Below are 18,876 nucleotides of genomic sequence, written 5' to 3' on the forward strand. Positions count from 1 at the left end.
GAACTGGGAAGGACAGAAATTAGCAAAAAATGGCCCATTTTTTGCTCATTTTTGCCCCCCCCTCAGGAGCACTATACAAGCCTCCTAATGGCTATTCATGCCCTTTTTGGGGGGGGGATACGGGCCCATTTTCACGAAAAATGGACCGTTTTTAGGAGGTTTGCAGAGTGCAAAAACTTTTTTTTATTTGCCTCTTCAAAACCTTGGTGCATCTTATACTCCAGTGCATCTTATACTCCGAAAAATATGGTATATAGGAGACAGTGTTGATTTATGTTTTATTTGGTAACCATTTTATTTAAATATGAGAGCCAGCAGTGTGCGGCAGCAGCCATAAAAGCCAACAGAAACCTAGATTGCATTAACAAGAATCAAGATCATGTGAAGTATTAATATACTTTATAAAGTCTTACTAAGATCGCACTTAGAATATTGCATTGTTTTGGTGATCATATTATAAAAAACACGTAGACTCTGTAAAGAGTGCAGAGAAGAGCAACAAAGATGATTAGGGGACTATAGGTTAAAACATATGAAAAAGGTTGCAGGAATTGGGTTTGTCTAGGCCAGTGAAAAGAAGGACTAGGGGTGACATGATATCAGTGTTACTGTATTTGGCAAGCTGCCACAAAGGAGATGGGGCAACCTATTTTCCAGAGTATCAGAAGGCAAGACAAGAAACAATGGATAGAAACTAATCAAGAGAAGCAGCCTAGAACTAAGAAGACATTTCTTGACAATGAAAACAGTTACTCAGAGGAACAGCTTTGCCTTCAGAAGTTGTAGATGCTCCATCACTGGAGGTTTTAAAGAGGAGACTGGGCAGCCACTTGTTTGAAATGGTATAGCGTCTTCTCCTTGAGTAGGGGTTTGGATTAGAAGACCTCCAATTCTGTTATTCTGATATTTTGTTATTTCCTGTGTAAGAATTTTTTACAATACAGAAAATAAATCTTATGCAAAGAGTAAAAACATTTAAGGTGTCCTTTCCAGGTAAGTGGTGAAACCAATTCTGTTTACAGTAATCCATTCTGTGTGCGTGCGGGTGTGCACACTTCTGTTTCATACAAAGCAAGCTGACCCTGATTTAAATCCCTGGTAGGAGTAACCTAGCAACGTCACTGAGGAAGTTATTCTCTGGAACCTCTCCTAAGGCATTCTGTTAAACATAAAAACAGCAATTGGTAAAACAAAGGTCAAGAACTGTTTAACAGCTTCTTCAAAAGAGACTATTGTTTTTTGTTGACTTCAGAAAAAACGATCTCAGATTTGTTTTTTAAGCCTTTAGCTGTAAATTGTCAGAGCTGTTCTGGAAGATTAGCTTTGCTGTAATTTCTAACTCCAAATTGTATCATGTTGCTCACACATGGCCAGGGTAGGCGTGGCCAGCTAGATGTCACTCATCGAGCCTCCGTTTTCAGCTGCTACGGCCTCTTACAGCCCTTTGCCAGCGAAAACGGAACCTGGGCAGGCCGCACAAAGCTTCACTGAGCTCCGTTATTGCTGGCAGAGGGCTGCAGGAGGCCGTCGCGGCTGAAAATGGAATTGGGGCGGGCTGCACACAGCCTCCCCAACTTCCATTTTGCTGGCAGAGACACTGCAGGCCAGTCCTTCGCTGATGGGTCTGTGGGCCAGATCTAAGCACCTTGCAACTTGGATCCGACCCACGGGCCTTGAGTTTGACACCCCTGCTCTAAACTAACATGTAGGTTGGACGCTTCATATAATTCCAAGAAAGACTTTAATGGTCTTTCTGTCAGGTGGATGTTTTTAAAATATGAACAGAATAAATACTTGAAATAACATGCAGCGCTTCTGTGCTAAGGATTTGAATAAATGTATTTGTCTACATTATTTAATGAAAGGTAAAAGATGTAGAATTGAACAGTTATGCATAATTTCATTCGTTTAATTCAACCCTCCACATACAGCTGCTTTTAAAACTTCTTTTGACCAGCAGAAGTCCGAACATAACTAGGTTCATCTTATACTAGGACTGATCAGTCATACATACCCAGCCATATCTTTCCAAGGATTTCAAATTCACTACTAGAAATTGAACACATAGACATTAGATTGTCTGAGGAGATTCTCAGTCATCCGGGTCATGGTTGTCCCAAAGGTGCTTTTTTTAGGAGGCAACTGGACTTTCTTGTTTTTTTCTTTTGAAGACGTTTCACTTGCGCTCTACATGGGGCAGCCCTTGAAGAGCATTTGGAGACTTCAGCTTGTCCAGAATGCAGCCGCGCGAGCGATTGTGGGTGCAACCCGGTACACCCATGTTACACCTATCCTCCGCGAGCTGCACTGGCTTCCTATTGGTCTTCGGATACGCTTCAAGGTGCTAGTCGTTACTTATAAAGCCCTTCATGGTATTGGACCTGGGTACTTGAGAGACCGCCTGCTGCCAATTACCTCCAATAGACCTATTAGATCCCACAGACTAGGCCTCCTCCGAATTCCATCTACCGGCCAATGCCGATTGGCTACCACCCGGAGGAGGGCCTTCTCTGTGGCTGCTCCGGCCCTCTGGAACGAGCTCCCCGTGGAGATTCGGACCCTCACCACCCTTCAGGCTTTCCGCAAAGCCCTTAAACCTGGCTGTTCCGACAGGCCTGGGGCGGACGAGTTCCCGTCCCCGCTCGAATTGTGTGCTTGTTGATTGTTTTTAAATTGTTGTAGTTGTTTGTCTGTTGTTTTCCTCCTGTTTGTATCCCCCCCCTTACTTTGGTTTGTGAGCCGCCCTGAGTCCCTCTGGGAATAGGGCGGCATAGAAATGCAATAAATCAAATCAAATCAAATCAAATCACTTCTCATCCAAGAAGCTTCTTCAGCTCTGACATGATAGTGGGGAATGGAAGGATTTATGTTCCTTGCAGACAGCTGGTCATTTGCATCCTTTTACAGAGTAATTGAAGCACTTGGAGGTTTATCTGTGACTTCAGGGTCACCTGAGTGGTGCAAATGATTCCTGAAGTCTACATTTTTTCCGTCTGGAAATGCATTCCTACTCCCACACCATTCAAAGGGTGTTCATCCCAAACTGTATAGCTAAAAGTCTGTAGAGATTCTCAGTCATCCAGGTCATGGTTGTCCCGAAGGTGCTTTTTCAGGAGGCAACTGGACTTCCTTATTTTTTCTTTGGAAGACGTTTTGCTTCTCATCCAAGAAAGCTTCTTCAGCTCTGATAGGATAATGGGGAATTTGTAGCTCAGGATTGAAATGAGGGGTCCTTGGTGCTCTCTGAGCTTGGTTGTTTTCTTGTAGTTGTTTCATTACACAAACTCAGTGGTGGGATTCCAAATCTTTTCCTGCCGGTTCTATGAGAGAGCACTTTGTGCATGCGCTCAGGGACCACCCTCAGTGTCAATGCTGGTGAACTGAGCTGTGTTTTAGCTCAGCTGTGGCGCGGGAATCCGCTCTGCCGTGCAAATCAGCTGAGCTAAAAAACAAGGGAATTTAGGACAGGGAACAATGAGGGTGGGAAGGCAGGGCCTACCATAGGTGGTATCTGCCGGTTCTCCGAACTACTCAAAATTTCTGCTATTGGTTCACCTGAACCAGTCCAAACTGTCTGAAAACCACCTCTGCCCAAACGGCCCTATCAGCTGAGCTAAAAAACAAGGGAATACAGGACAGGGAATGATGAGGGTGGGAGGGTGGTGCCAAACATAGGCGGTATCTGCCGGTTGTCTGAACTACTCAAAATTTCTGCTACGGGTTCACCTGAACCAGTCCAAACTGCCCAAATGGATAACATCATCAGTGGTAGTAAGGAATGGGGTTTGTAATCCATTTATATTCTACTTGCCTTGCCAGTTGGTGGGTGTGGTCTTGGTAGTTCTTTGGTTGGGTTTACCTTGTTTGGCAGTTCTTTGATTAGCTATATTACTTCTTGATTGTTGGTCTGATGTTAAGGTTAGAACATAAACTGACAGCAAACAACATTCCCTATCGGCATGGATGATGTTACCTAGTTTGGGTACTGAAACGTCTGCAAGAAAACAACCAAGCTCAGAGAGCATCAAGGACACCTCAGGAGGCTTTCTACTCCAATTCGTACCCTTAACCAATTCAGCGAAATGTAAACAATGATCCCTCCTCAAATGTTTAATTTTGACATGATCACAATCTCATTCCAAAAAGTTGCTTCCTGTTGTGCTCAACTGCAATCTTCTCCTGCAGAACTTGCAGCGGTTTTTATTGATATTTGATTTATTATTAGATTTATTGTTCAATACAGTCCGATATCTGTAGGTATTTTCTGATAATTTTTCTTAGACATACTTTAAAGCTTAGTTTTTGAAGGAAACGGGGGGGGGGCAGGACAAAATACTCAAAAGTACAAAAATTAATTTTTTTTCTTGTGTCTTCTTCATCCCCCCCATCCCCTTTTTATTGTAGGTGATGTCTCTCCAGTGCACATGAATCCAATTTCCCAGTCTCAGTTTGTTCCTTTGGCAGAGGTCTTGTGTTGTGCTATATCTGATATGAATGCAGCTCGTATTACAGTTACACAGGAAACACTACTGCATCAGTTGGGAAAATACTACCCAGGTAATCGGCTAAATCGAGGGTTGTGGATATTGAATATAAAAGTTCAGGCTGCAGTGAGAAGAGTGAAAAGCTAGAGACTGCTTGGGAATGGGGGAGCCATCTTAATTCCCTTTGCAGATCAAAATGTAAAACAATGTCTTCTAACTTGCTTTGGGTCATCCTAAGAGTAACAATATAAACCTGGAAATGCACATTTGAAGCTGCCTTGTTATCCCTGCATTTTTGGAGCTTGGACCTCAAAGTGACACCAGCTCTTCCCAAGATACACATAATGCCTCTGTATCCAGTGAGCATGCAGAGATGTGCAGCCTCTTGCCATACACTGTGATGGGCGAACTGCTCATTTCCAGCAAAAGATGTGTCAACATCCTACTCTTCTCCCTGTTATTTGGCCCTCTCTCAGCTAGCTACCCAGCAGTGACTCCAGAAAATTGGTTCACTGACTGCAGAGTGTTTCCAGATGCTGTTCAATCTGCTAGTAATCTCTCTCTCTCTCTCTCTCTCTCCCTCCCTCTCTCTCTCTCTCTCTCTCTCTCGTGATGTATGAAGTCATATGTGGCATAAGATTGAGATTTGAGGGAGTATCCTTCCCTGGTTACATCTGCCTGTCCCATGAGATTCAGCAGGAGAGGCATGTTATAGGTTCCATCTATTAATGGGGGAGGGGTGTCATCTGATGACCTCTTTTCTGCCTTGGTGCTTTTTCTTTGGACCATCATTCCCTTGAAATTCCAATTGGCCACTACCCTTTTAGAATTTAGGAAAAACTGTTAGTAATGACGAGCTTCCAAGTCATTTTACAGGTAGTCCTTGACACCAATCATAATTGAGCCAAAACTTTCTGTTGCTTGCTAAGCAAGACAGTTGTTTTGCCTCATTTTACAACCTTTCTTACCACAACAGCTACTGTATTTTTTGGAGAATAAGACAGACCCTTTTCCCTACAAAAAGAGGGTGAAAATCTGGGTGCGTTTTATACACCGAATACAGCATTTTTGGCCTCCCGAAATCCCTCACCCTTTGCAAAAATGGATGTGCATAGGGTTTGGGAGCTTCTGGGGTCCTGGGAGGGCAAAAATGAGTGAGAAACGGGCTGTTTTTTGCTCATTTTTGCCCCCACCCCCAGGAGCACTCTACAAGCCTCTCAAACCCCAGGAGCACTTTGCAAGCCTCACAAATTCTCTGCATGTCCTGTTTTTGACAAAAAATGAGTCATGCAGAGTGTTTGGGAGGCCTGCAGAGTGCAAAAAAAAAATTTTTTTTAATGTACCTCTTCAAAATCTTGGTGCATCTTATACCCCAGTGCTTCTACTGCTCTGAAAAATACAGTAAGTGAATCACTGCAGTTGTTAAGTTAGTAACAGTGTTATTAAGTAAATCCGGTTTCCCCATTGACTTTGCTTATCAGGTTGCGAAAGGTGGATCACATGACCCCAGGACTCTGCAACCATCATAAATACATGCCATTTGCCAATTTTGGTCATGTGACCAGGGGGATTCTGCAATGGTCATATGAAAAACGGTCATAAATCACTTTTTTCCAGTGCTGTTGTAACTTTGAACGGCCATTGAAGGAATGGTTGTATGTCGAGGACTGTCTACTGAATGGGATGTATGATTGGTGTTCGCCTGCCATCATTTTGTGTTTTGAGTTTTTAATAGTGTTTCTAATACAGTTGTGCATCCGTTGCATTTATTTCTACATTTTGTTGGTTTTAACTGTTGTGAGTCATCTAGAATCATATATGTGAGATGCCATTCGTCAAGAAAACATGTTGCCTGACACAGTGGTCACTAAATTATCAAGTCCGTGGCTAGCAGATGGTTCAGGGAGCACATCCAATATATTTTGAAATGAGAACCTTGTAGTTCTGACAAGGAGTAAAGCACCTTCATTTGCTTCCATCTCCACTCATGTTTTTGCACTCCAATAATCCTAGGATTGACAAAAGAGTTTGTTTCCTAACCCCCAAAGCAGTTCCAGTATCTTGTGTGGTGAAGAACTGTGGTTCTTCTGCTTGATACTTTTAAAAAGTTCAGAGTTAATGAACATGCAGTGAACCTGTCAACTAATCACAAGCTTCCATTACTTAGTAGGTCATTTGCAATGTTTATTATGTATTTGCTGCCCACTATTGTCCAACTGTGAGAAAGCATCCTACTAGAGGCATTTGAAGATACAATCTATGCCACATTGGACTCCCAAGTCTACAGTTGTTCCATATAAAAGTTTGAAAGCATACACCCCAAAAGGGATCTGCAACGTTTTAATATGAAGTGCTCTTGGTTTAAAATTCTGGTTAAGATACTCCATTTTATATCTCTTTTCTTTTCTTTTCATTCCTGTAGTCAAACTCAGTTTCTTCAACAAGCAATCTTTTATTCCTTGTTGGATTGTCCAGATAGTTTTCTTTTGAAACTATATATGTACCTGTATTTAGGCATTTTACAGCAAACATTTTGCTGATAAAAAAAGAAAGCCTTATAATTTTTTTCCCCAGTGAGATACCAAATGTAAGTATATAAATCACAGATCAGTTCTATTAGTGCAGTTGCAGTGCAATACACATTCCAGCCTGAAATTACATTCCAGCCTGCTCAAGACATTTTTATGCTGCAGTTGAAGGATCTGCCTGCTTTCCTCCAGAAAATATAATTTGTTGTTTTAATAGATCCCAAATCAGTTTCCAGAAGTTACATCCTTCAGCCTGAAGGTAGACTAAGGGCCCAGATTTCGTCATTAATAGCAATTTATGAATGTCCTGTGTTCAGAGGAATCTTCAAGCTTTGTGAATGCATCTTTAACTTGCATTTTGAAGCACCTTTTTAAATTCAGATCTAAAGTATAGCTTAGAGTGTATGCTTTACCGCATTTTTGCAATAGCAACTGGACTTTCTTATGTTTCTTTATGTTTGGAATGTTTGTTTGGAATGTTTATTAACATTTGTAGGCCGCCCTTTTCCCTGAGGGGACTCAGGGCGGCTCACATAAAATCAGGAAGGGGGGAATACAAACAATGACGTAGACACATATAATAAAAGTAATAAGCAACATTCATTCATCATTCGGGAGGGGCGAATTTATGATACAATTCTTATCCTCTAGTAAACAGCATGGCCAGTGGGAATTACATTCCAACACAGTGGGGGAGTAATAACACCTTAAAACTCTTATTTGGTCTTTTTGATTAGGAAACTTATTTGTGCGCAGTGAGGGTTTCATATTTGTTTTTCATTTTCTAAAGACACTGTATATACAGTATTTAGCAATAAAGAAGACCTAACTGAAACCAATGACATTTAATTCTGGGGAAAAAAGACATAGTATTATATCATCATAGGTGCTTTTTCATAATTTACTGTGATGGCAAATATGGCCAGAATCTAAAATATCTTAAATGAGTTTTTTTCTTTATGGTTTTCTCCAAAAATATATTTCAATGTCCATTACATTTCTTCATACAATCTGTTTGTTGACCCCTGTTAAGTCACCAATATTTTAATATTTTAAGTATTACTCAAATGCTACCATATTCCTAATACCTATAAACATTAATGAAACCATTTATTAATAAAATTTAATAACCAGGATTATATCTCTTTCCCCAGTTTATACTAGGCTGAGAGATGACGGATAGAGTCATAATACCTTGTAATACTGTGATTATATGAAAAACTAATCAAAATAAAATATTTTAATGTTGAATGAATCCTAACAAAAGTTATTATCCTTATTATTCTAGGTATTGCAACTCCCACCCATGATATTCTCTACAGTACTCTCGGGATGCTAATTAAAGAGCGAAAGATATACCATACCGGGGAAGGATACTTCATAGTAACCCCAAATACCTATTTTATCTCTAATAACACTGGGAAGAGCAACAAGAGGATCTTGCTGGAAGACAAATGCCTCCCTGAGCCTTCTTTCACATACTTGGTAAGCATGGAAGATGCTACAGAGCTGGCACCAGATCCTTTGCCTATTGTCTCACACTGTAGATCCTGTTACTGTTTCCTTGGGCACAATGAAGTGAAACCAACAAAATGTCAGGAATTAATTAGCCAGGAGCCAAATGGGAAAAGTCAGAAAGATTCTTGTGAATCTAGAGCTTCACTTCCAAAACCAAGTACAGAGTCACTTGCTGATGGAATCGCCCACTCGGTATTTTCCGCCAAGGGAAAAGACAAGGCTAAAAGGTTTAGCCTTAGCCTCTTTTGGCGCAACACTTCCAAGAAAGAAAAGGCTAAGAAATCCCACTCTACATTTTCTGCTCAGTTTCCTCCTGAGAAATGGCCGGTCCGAGATGAAGATAATTTGGAGAACATTCCACGGGATGTTGAACATGAAATCATCAAGCGTATCAATCCTATATTGACTGTCGACAACTTGACTAAACATACAGCACTCATGCGGAAAATGGAGGAACAGAAGAAGTATATCAGCAAAGGGACTTCTACAGAACTACTAACAATGAAGCACAAACACATTTCAAAACCACACAGTTGGAAAAAACAGAACAAAGCCGTGAAGTATCACCGGAAGGGACAGCATATTAAAGAAAAACGAGGAAAATATAAAACCAGTGAAGTGGTACTGGCCGATGACCATTTGGCAAGCTCCGTTGAACATCCATTATGTCACATTTCAAGCGAATTGATGGTTTGCAATAGAGAGCTGTTTGATGATGCATTAGATATGGAGCCTCCCCTTTTATATAAAAGGGAAATTAATAACCCATTTCAAGATATTCCAAATAGGAGGAACAAGTCATCCAAAGGTTATAAAAATCAGAAAAATTATGATATAGACTCCAAGGTTGTTAGAACAGAGAAGCATCATTCATGGTACCAGTCTTTAGATTCCTTACGAACCATGGACTGTAAAGCTAAAGTCTCTCTCTCTGGGATGTGTGATGCTGAAGATGACAAGAAGAAACACTCAGATCACCAGCAATGCCAAGCTTTACGAACAGATGGCACACCGACATCCTTGGCAGAGAGAGCCACTTGTCAACGTAATCTGCAACGAGGGACAAACTCCCAAAATGCAGTGGAGATGCAAGAGGCTTCTAACCTTTATGCTACATTCAAAAATGAAGAAGAGAAAAAGCATCCCGAAAAATGCATTCAAACGCACTGCGATAAAGCAAACACGAGCAGTTTACCAAGTCAGCCTTCTGATTGCTATCTTCCCACTGATGCAGGTATTATCTGCCAATTTAAACAGTCTAACGTTGTTGCCATGCACAGACAAAAGGACTTTAAGAGTGAGACACAGTCCAAGAACACAAGCGAATGGCTTGAGTCTGTGAATCCGCAGTACGAGGGATTCATTTATGATGACCCGGTTCAATATCAAAAAGTGGATAATGATGGTGCTCGTAGTCCTATGTACAATGACGTTGTCCGGGAAGAAGAAATTGAATCATCCAAATTGAAATCTTATCAACTCCGATATAGAACGGAATTGGAAAAATGGAATGACGTAAGAGAAGACACGAGTCCAAAAGTATTGGGAAAGGAAAAGGCTGGCTCATTCTTTCGAAGCTACCCAAACGATATAGATACTGTTGATACATACCAACATGAAGAAAGTGGTTTTCTTAGTCAGAGTAAATCGAAGGGTACCTTAAAGGAATATGACAAAATGAACTTGGAAGGAGAAACTGACATGTGCCACCAAGTATCTTCTAAAAACAATGAAGAGAACGAGGGTATTTATGATCAAGGCTGGAGAACTGATAGTAATGAAAGGCATGTCCTTGAATTCAGTGAGGTGCAGGAAGCAGAGAACAGAATTTGGAACAAGTCGGCCGACAAAGTGGCTATGGAAACAGCTTCCTTGATGTTGTCATCCAAAGACTGGGAAATTAAGGCAGACCTTGTGGGAATACGACAGTCTTTTGTTAACTCAGGTGATGCTCCTCTAGATCGGGGAATCCAACATGACCAAAACCACTTACAAGACACAGGAAACCAGAGTATAACAGGAGATAGTGGGATAGATTCTCCCAGGTAAGCACAAATATGGGAGTGCTGTTTCTATTGCCCATCTCCATCTATTACGCTTAGTATGGTCTTCAAGATTAGGTATACTGGGAAAATGTTAATTGAATTGTTGAATTTAATTTTTTTTCATCTCTGCTTGCCCTTGAACTTCGTCCATAAACTACAGCAGGGTCTATTGGTCTGCTCAGGTTACATCACTACTGTGAGAGCTGCTTTGATTGCATTGGCTTTTAGTTGCAAATCAAGGCGTTGGTTGTCATCTTTAAAGCCGTATTGCCTTGAAACCTGACTAGCAGAGATGGGCTGCTGCCGGTTCGGACCGGTGCGGGAAAACCAGTAGTTTTGACCAGCGGGTTCTACCCACCCACTCCGGCTCTCTCCTGTCTTATATGATCACTGTTTTTTAAGCTGCGCGCATACACAGAAGGCACACATGTACATTTTCGATGCTGGGCAAACTGGTTGTTACAAAGTGGTGGATTCCTAACCGGTTTACTACCGGTTCACTGAAAGGGCGTTTTGTGTGGGCGCTGCATGTTGCTGTGCATGCGCACATGTGCAGAAACATGCTGGTGACGGCAGACTAAGGAAATGATTCGAGAGCATGGCAGGCCTGGGTCGCAGCCGGGTCCAGCAACCCGGGCTGCCATACCACTATCGGTTCATCCAAACCAGTAGGAACCACCACTGTTGTTACATTATGTGATCCCCACCTCTGGTAACTAGGCTTGTGTTTCTACTTGTCCAATAAGACTTGGTAGGAAGGATATGTTTCAAATTCCATCTTGAGGAATTGTCTTTGTCTGGGATCACAAGGCATTCACGCCTTTTCTATTACTGTCTCTCCTTTGAAACAGCACTCTACTCCTGGTTAAGTCACCACCAGGGGTGGGTTCCTGGTAGTTCTACAGTGCCATTTAAAACCGGTTCCAGCTCCCTCCCCCTGCCCGTCCGCACATCATCAAGAGGAAGAGCGAGAGGAGGAAGTCCACAAGTCTTAAAGTTGTCAAGTTTGAACACCCCTGGGTTTTTTTTTCTAAAGGGTTAGGGGTACAAGGGTCTTTAAGACTTGCATGCTTCAAATGCCAGAGTTTCTGAGCCAAGTTTGGTTGCTAAGCAAGAATGTTGTTAAGTGAGTTTCATCACATTTTACAAGTTGGTCACACCCATCCAGTCACATGGCTGGCAAGCCACTCCCACCCAGTCACATGGCCAGCAAGCCACTCCCATAAAGCAGGCCACACCTACAGAAGAGGTTCTAAAAATTTTTGAAACCCAGCACTAGTCACCACCATCTCTTTTGCCATTCAGGAAAGCCTCCCAATACCTGGCTATTCTGGAAACTCTAGGATCTGAAAACTCTATGGAGATTCTCAATCATGCCGGCCATGGTTGTCCCAAATGTGTTTTTTCCCCAAAAAGCAACTGGACTTTCTTGGTGTTTTCTTTGAAAATGTTTAGCTTCTCATCCTAGGAGCGTCTCTTGTTCAGAACTGAAGACACTTCTTGGATGAGAAGTGATATGTTTCCAAAGAAAACACCAAGAAAGTCCAGTTGCTTTTTGGAAAAAGCACATTTAGAATGTAGGAGTGATAGTATGCAGATCCTCTTCTGGAAAAATGTGGTTCTTGTTTTCATGATTGTTTCTTCATTGTGTTAACCAACAGGAAGGTTTAATGTTGTTACCCAGTTTGGGTATGTGTGGTTATCTTAACTGAGCAGCATATAAATGAAAGTAATTATATACTGTAGCTCTCATCACAAGCCTGGATTAGGCTAGTTGTAGGAGATGAGGTGGCTCAGTGACTATCAGTGGCAATTAACAGTTTGGCGGTTCGAATCCCTAACACTACGTTAACGGAGTGAGCTCCCATTACTTGTCTCAGCTTCTACCAACCTAGCCATTCAAAAGCACGAAAAATGCAAATAGAAAAATAGGAACCACCTTTGGTGGGAAGGTAACAGCGTTCCATGCGCCTTCGGCGTTTAGTCATGCTGGCCACTTGACCACGATGTCTTTGGACAGTGCTGGGTCTTCAGCTTTGAAACGGAGATGAGCACCAACCCCTAGAGTCAAAAACGATTAGCACATATGTGCAAGGGGGAACCTTAAGTGATGGGAGTGTGTTTCTACTATGCCTTACAAGCATCAAGAGAAGCAATTTACAAGTATTTTGGCTGCAATTGGCAAAAAAAGCTAAGGGCTATTTCAGACCCAGAAAACTAACCAGATCAGGCAGGATGGATATAAACTGGTTACAGTGCAACAGCTTACTGGGTTATGTTCCCCCATATTTGGAAAAATATGTACAGTATAGTTTCCAAGGATTTGGGTAACTTTATAGAACAGCATGTAAACATGGAAAACATAACCTTTATACATTTGAACATTTCTGGAAGTAAATGACTATAAGACTGTATAAAGAAACCTTAAAATGAAAGCCTTTTAAACAGATTTTTGGATGAACAACCTTCATATAGCCAATATTTTTTCTAAGAGTTTTGGAGTTGTCTGATTTTTTTTTTTGTTATGTACAATGAACTATGGAAAAACCTTTTTGTGAATCTTTTGTTTCAAAAATACCATTCTTTCCGGAGCACAAAGTATGGTATCTGCTAATTCTGCCATCTTGTATGGACTGAAGAAAAGCAGCAGCTTCCTCAAAAACCTAGAAGGTATAGAGAAGACTTTACACGGCAGAAAGTCTCTTACCCCAAACTCCTTGCTTCAGTTGACACCAGTGATGAAAGTTTGATTTTTCCTCCTTTTTTAACCAAGTTGATGAGCCTGTTTGTAAATCTATTGATGTATTTGCTATAATGGCGTAAACTAACACATGTGCTAATGTAGGTAAGATGTTGGCTATTTCTCCCATAAGATGTATGAATACTTTATAATAAATATTTCTACTGTTTTTTTACTGCTGTATTTGATAATAATAAACTCAGATCCTAGTAACGAGGGATTCTTTCTTGGAAAAATAAATGTGTGGTTATTCATTAGTTTATGTTAAATACATTTCTTTTAAAATAAAGCTATATTTATTAGGTTGATTATTATTATTACTACTACTACTACTACTACTACTACTACTACTACTACTACTACTACTACTATTATTATTACTACAACACCCAATTATGAAGTCACAGCTACCAGTTTGTTCATTGGTGTGATGTACTATAATGTATCAGCAAAGTATACATTCAAATTAAAGCAGAGAAGCCTTTTGTAATTGACAAATGGACATTTTGTCAATGTACAGATTTTCCAAGATTCTTTGGTGTGGCACCCATTGTGTCAATAACCACTGTGACCCTTGCAACTGGTTTATGCTGCAATTTTTCAACTCTGATTTTGAGATCTTGATACTTTGTGATTTTTCTCCAATTCTTTTCTCTTCCATTCAACTATCCCCTGGTATTGCTACATCAATTATCCACAGTCTTCTTTTCAGCCACAGTTAAATCTGATGTGTTATGAGCCAAGACTATTTCTATTTCATTTAGAAACCCCAGAATATTTTAATCTGCTCATTCTTAATTTTAAACCCACTAATTTTTCATTAAGGTAGTCTTCAACATACAACCACAAATGAGCCCAAAATTTATGTTGTTAAGAGACAGTAAGTGAATTTTGTCCCATTTGTGCCACAGTTAAATCACTAAAATTGTTTAGTAACAAGTTTGTTAATTAAATCTGGCTTCCCCACTGACTTTTGTCAGGTCACAAAAGATCACATGACCCAGAACACTACATCATAAATACCTACCATTTCCAAGTGTTGGAATTTTGATCACATGACCATGGGGATGCTGCAAAGGTCATGTGACTTTTTTCAGTGACATAACTTTGAACAGTCACTAAATAAACTGTTGTAAGTCAAGGATTTCCTGTACTGGATGTACAGATGTTTCAGTGAATCATTTTGGAAACTGTTAGGTTGTTTACAATCAGTTTGTGCAATCTTCTTGCATGAACTCATATGATCCACATTTCTTCTGCTTCTTTACTCAGTCTTTCATATAATCAACCAAGGCATGCTTATTAAGTTACTATCACGATATAAATGCCTTCATTCGCATCACATTCCAGACATTTCAGAAAAATGATGGTGGGTGAATTTCATTTTTCAGTGGTAAAGTATTGCAAATTCATGACTAAGAATATTCCTGAAATTAAAAAAAAATATTTTATGTGAAAATATGTTGAGTAGATGCAAAAAATATACTTTTACAAGTATTCCTCATTTAATTGGAACCGGCAACCCAGTTAAGCAAAACATTCAGTATGTTAAATGTGACTGCTTGCGATCTTCCTTTGCTTTATAAACCTGCCAAGTCTTAAATGCAAGAATAGTCATAAAGTCACCCTTGTAACTCCGAATGGTCACTGTCTGAGGCAATCACTAAACGAGGACTCCCTCTAGCGTGTGGTTCCACCCGTAGTGTGAAAACAACCAGTGCCTTCATTTGTCCTCATATTCCATTTGCTGTAGTACAGATATGCCGCACTAACCATTTCCCATGATTGTCTTCCCACAACTTGGTCTTTGTGCCAGCAGCATATGAAGTGGCAGAAGTCAGTCTAATGTATTCTACTATGAAATCAGCATTTAACCTGCTATCTCAGGGGTCAGAAAACTGTGGCTCTGGAGCTGCATGTGGCTCTTTCCTCCCTCTGCTGCGGCTCCGTCACTGGTTGGCGCCACAATTTTGAGAGCTTCCAGTGTGTGTCCTGGGGGGGGGGGAGGAGAGAAGCATAGTGCACCAGGAGAAGACTCTATGGCAAGGGGAGGGTTTTCCAGTTGTCTCCACAATTGATAGGGCTTTCGGTTATGACAGGTAGAGGAAAAAGTACGCCACGCTAGGAGGAGACTCTATGGTGGGGGAACTGAACTTCCGGTCAGCTCTAGAATTGAACAGGGAGCTTCCGGTTAGGACCTTTGTGGTTTTCTTTTCTGTGGGAAACGGGTCCAAATGGCTCTGAGTGTTTAAGTTTGCCGATCCCTGTGCTATCTCAACAGACGACCTCCCAGGGGACATAAAGGAGACATCTTCAGAGAACTGGCCTCCAGTTGGTTTGGTCAATCTGTTTTGGGACTGCCACTGCCTCCCCCTCCACCCCAACCCCCATTGTGGCTGCCATTGTGTCTACCTCCCTGATACAGCCTATGTTTTACTCTCTGTAGTTTAGATTTGGAAATACCGACCATGTGAAATATGGGCTCCGAAGACTCACATGATGGCCTCACCCTCATACACTAATACTGGCTTACACTGAGGCACCCGTTTTCTTCTGGGCAATGGTTTATAAAGTTTTAACCCCCATCTAGGGGTGTGCTGTATGAAACATGAGGCTCTGAACTGCTCCTCCACTGGAAGAGTGAAATACAGAAGTTGAGCTGTGAACAAAATAGGATAAGGTGTCGGGGTTCCAAGTAACACTCCCAAAGAAAGAAGACTCCGAGGCTTGAGTTTCCTCAAAGTTTCATTTTATTAGAGATGTCATATTGGCACATGTGGGAAAACCCAAATCTGAAAGCTTCCAGCTTTTCCCCACCCAACTGAAAGTCCAGGTCCCTGCCCAGCACCCACATGTCCATCACATGGTCCAATCAGGCACCGTCCAACCACAATATAAAAAAATAACAAAATAAATAACAAAAATAAAACAATTAATTTTACACACCAGAAAAGAATAACATCTTTACTAGCCGGATGAAAACCATACCATTACAGGTAATGCTCAACTTGCAACCACAATTTGGTCCAAAATTTCCATTGCTAAGCAACAATTGTTAAGTATGTTTTGCTCCATTTTATAACCTTTCTTGCTACAGTTGTTAAGTAAATCACTGTAGTTGTTAAGTTAATAACATAGTTGAAATCTGACTTTGATTGTCAGAAGGTTGCAAAATGTGATGACGTGCTCTCTGGATGTTGCAACAATCATGCCAGTTGCCAAGCATCTGAATTTTGATCAGATGACCATAGGGATGCTACAACAGTCAGCACCATTATCACCTTGAATGTTCATTAAACAAATAGTTAAGTTGATGATTACCCTTGTAAGGATTTGGAGGCTAAAATGGACAAAAGTTAAAAAGTTCAAAGTGATAATATTTGACAAAAAGACAGTGGGAAGCATAGTTCTACATTTTTTATTGTTTCCCTATTTCTTATTTAGAGAGAGACAGACATGATACTTTTGTCCCAGGAACTCTGGGGATTTTTAGACTGTTGTGCTCCACCAAGATGTAGAGATCTTTGCATAAATTTAGCTTATATAGAATACCTGCTGTTTCAGAATAGATTCCAAATCAAGCATATTCAAGGCGAGTTCCTTTTTATACAGTTCTTAAAAAGAGTCTCTTTAAAAGAATAATCATGTATCATTCAGTCTCAGACCTTTTACTGCATCTCCCTTCTCACTACAGACAGGAATCTACACGTAGCTTGTTTTCTGCTTATCCCGTGGAAATTGTCCCATTGTTTTGAGTTTTCTCACATTTCATATCCTATTGGTCCAACAATTTCCATGCAGTTTTGCTTCTATGTAGTTTTATTATCACATTTCATTCATACATTACAGTGATGGTGAACCTTTTTTGGCTTCCATGCCAAAAGTTGTGGGAGCGCAGAGGGGTCATGTGCGGGCGTGCCATACCCATAGTACTGGACCAGCGGAACCCCCCCCACTTTTGTCGTGGTTTTTTCCGCCCTACCCAGGCTCCAGGGTTTTCTATGAGCCTGGGGAGGGCGAAAACAGCCTCGGGAGGCCTTAGGAGCTTCCCTGAGGGCGAAAAATGAACCTATGGGAAACCCGGAGGTTCAGGAATGGTGACTTATGGTATGTCCATAAAGCTGATTTTCGACCTCCGGAGCCTTCAGGGGCCTTCCCTGAAGGGTCCAGAGGGCAAAAAACAGCCTCAAAAGAAGGCCGAAGTCAGCTGCCCAGTGTGTGCATATGCAATGGCCAGCTGACAGGGCAGCGCCCCGCATGCCCTAACAATTGGTTCCGTGTGCCACCTTAGTTCGCCAACATGGATCTATAATTTGTCGCTGTTTGGTGCATTCCTTCTCCCTCTGACAAGCTGGTTGCATTAAGCCTGCTTTAAATAGAATTTTGTTTTCTACTGTACAGTGCAATACTAATGTAATATTAGTTTTTCTATTCAATTGAATAGATTGTGAAGGATGTGTGTGTTTTATTTTTATAGTTATAATGTACACTGAAGACATTTAACATAACAAGGTGCAATGACAATAAAGTAAACTTAAACAGAGCTATTAGGAGGCTATTTTATCAACATCATTATGAAAACCTAAACCTACCTACCTTCCCACGTAACTTAGGACTCCTAAGTACTAGAAAAAACTCAGTTCGCAAGCGTTGGGCTGCCAGGCTACCCCCTCCCAAACGCCTCCAGCCCTGGGAGAGCCGGTTACCTCTCCCCCCTCAGTTACCAGCCTCTCTCCCACCTGACCATGCAAACCTTGGCAGCGAGTCTGCAAACCCTCCACTTTCTAGCTTGCAGGTGAAGAAAGTTTGCACTCACCCCTCTTAAGAAGAACAAAATATGTTAGGAAATATTAAAAAGGCAGAATATTACTATTTTCCCCTAAAGGAGAAACATGTTTCTAAATAAACTCAGAGCCCAGCTCTCTGCCCTAAGTAAGAAACTAAGGGGCCAACTTTTAGAAATGCAGATTTGGTACTCTATTCAAGATAAGATTAAAACCCCAAGGAAGTCAGCATCTAGCATTACATTACATTTGTTAAACAAGATTTTAAAACCCCAACTCATTGCCGGCCTTTGCCAGACAAAGTAGTTCAAATTAAATAACAAAATACACAAAGCAAGAAGCCTCTAAATTACAAAATGCTGTAGAACAAACTGTATAAAAATTCAGGTGCTCATTAAACCAGGTGTTCAGCTCCCTGGGACCTCAAACCCATGTGGTCCTGACCATCAATAAACCATCTTTCCAAACAGCCTCCATGTTTCCAGTGTTTTTCTCCCCACTTGGAGCTAAACCCAGATGGACATGTCTTCCAACACAGGAAAGACTTGCTTTTCTTTCTTTCCTCCCTCCCACCTTTCTTTCTTTTTCTTCCCTTCCTCTTTTTCTTTCTTCCTCCCTTCCTTCCCTCCCTTTCTTTTTCTTTCTTTCCTCCCTTTCTATCTTTCCTTCCTTCTTTCCTCCTTTCTTCTTCTTTCATTCTTCTTTTCCTCCCTCCCTCCTTTTTTCTTTCCTCCCTTTCAATCTTTCCTTCCTTCCTCCCTTCTTTCTTTTTTCTTT

General features: G+C 41.0%; 1 protein-coding gene across 1 annotated transcript in view; it reads left to right on the top strand.

Annotated features, from left to right (window-relative positions):
- STOX1 (storkhead box 1) overlaps positions 1-13,621 on the top strand; it is a 41,278-nt gene extending 27,657 nt beyond the window's left edge. The window contains exons 2-5 of the mRNA XM_087701813.1: positions 4,405-4,557; positions 8,301-10,575; positions 11,456-11,457; positions 13,168-13,621. Coding sequence (XP_087557939.1) covers positions 4,405-4,557; positions 8,301-10,575; positions 11,456-11,457; positions 13,168-13,325 — 2,588 coding nt within the window. The 3' untranslated portion in view covers positions 13,326-13,621. The remainder of the gene's footprint in view (positions 1-4,404; positions 4,558-8,300; positions 10,576-11,455; positions 11,458-13,167) is intronic.
- The last annotated feature ends 5,255 nt before the right edge of the window (positions 13,622-18,876 follow it).

The sequence above is a fragment of the Thamnophis sirtalis genome, unplaced genomic scaffold (assembly GCF_051295495.1).
Source record: "Thamnophis sirtalis isolate CommonGarterSnake01/CBP01778 unplaced genomic scaffold, rThaSir2_p1.2 scaffold_15, whole genome shotgun sequence".
NCBI classification, from domain to species: Eukaryota; Metazoa; Chordata; class Lepidosauria; order Squamata; family Natricidae; genus Thamnophis; species Thamnophis sirtalis.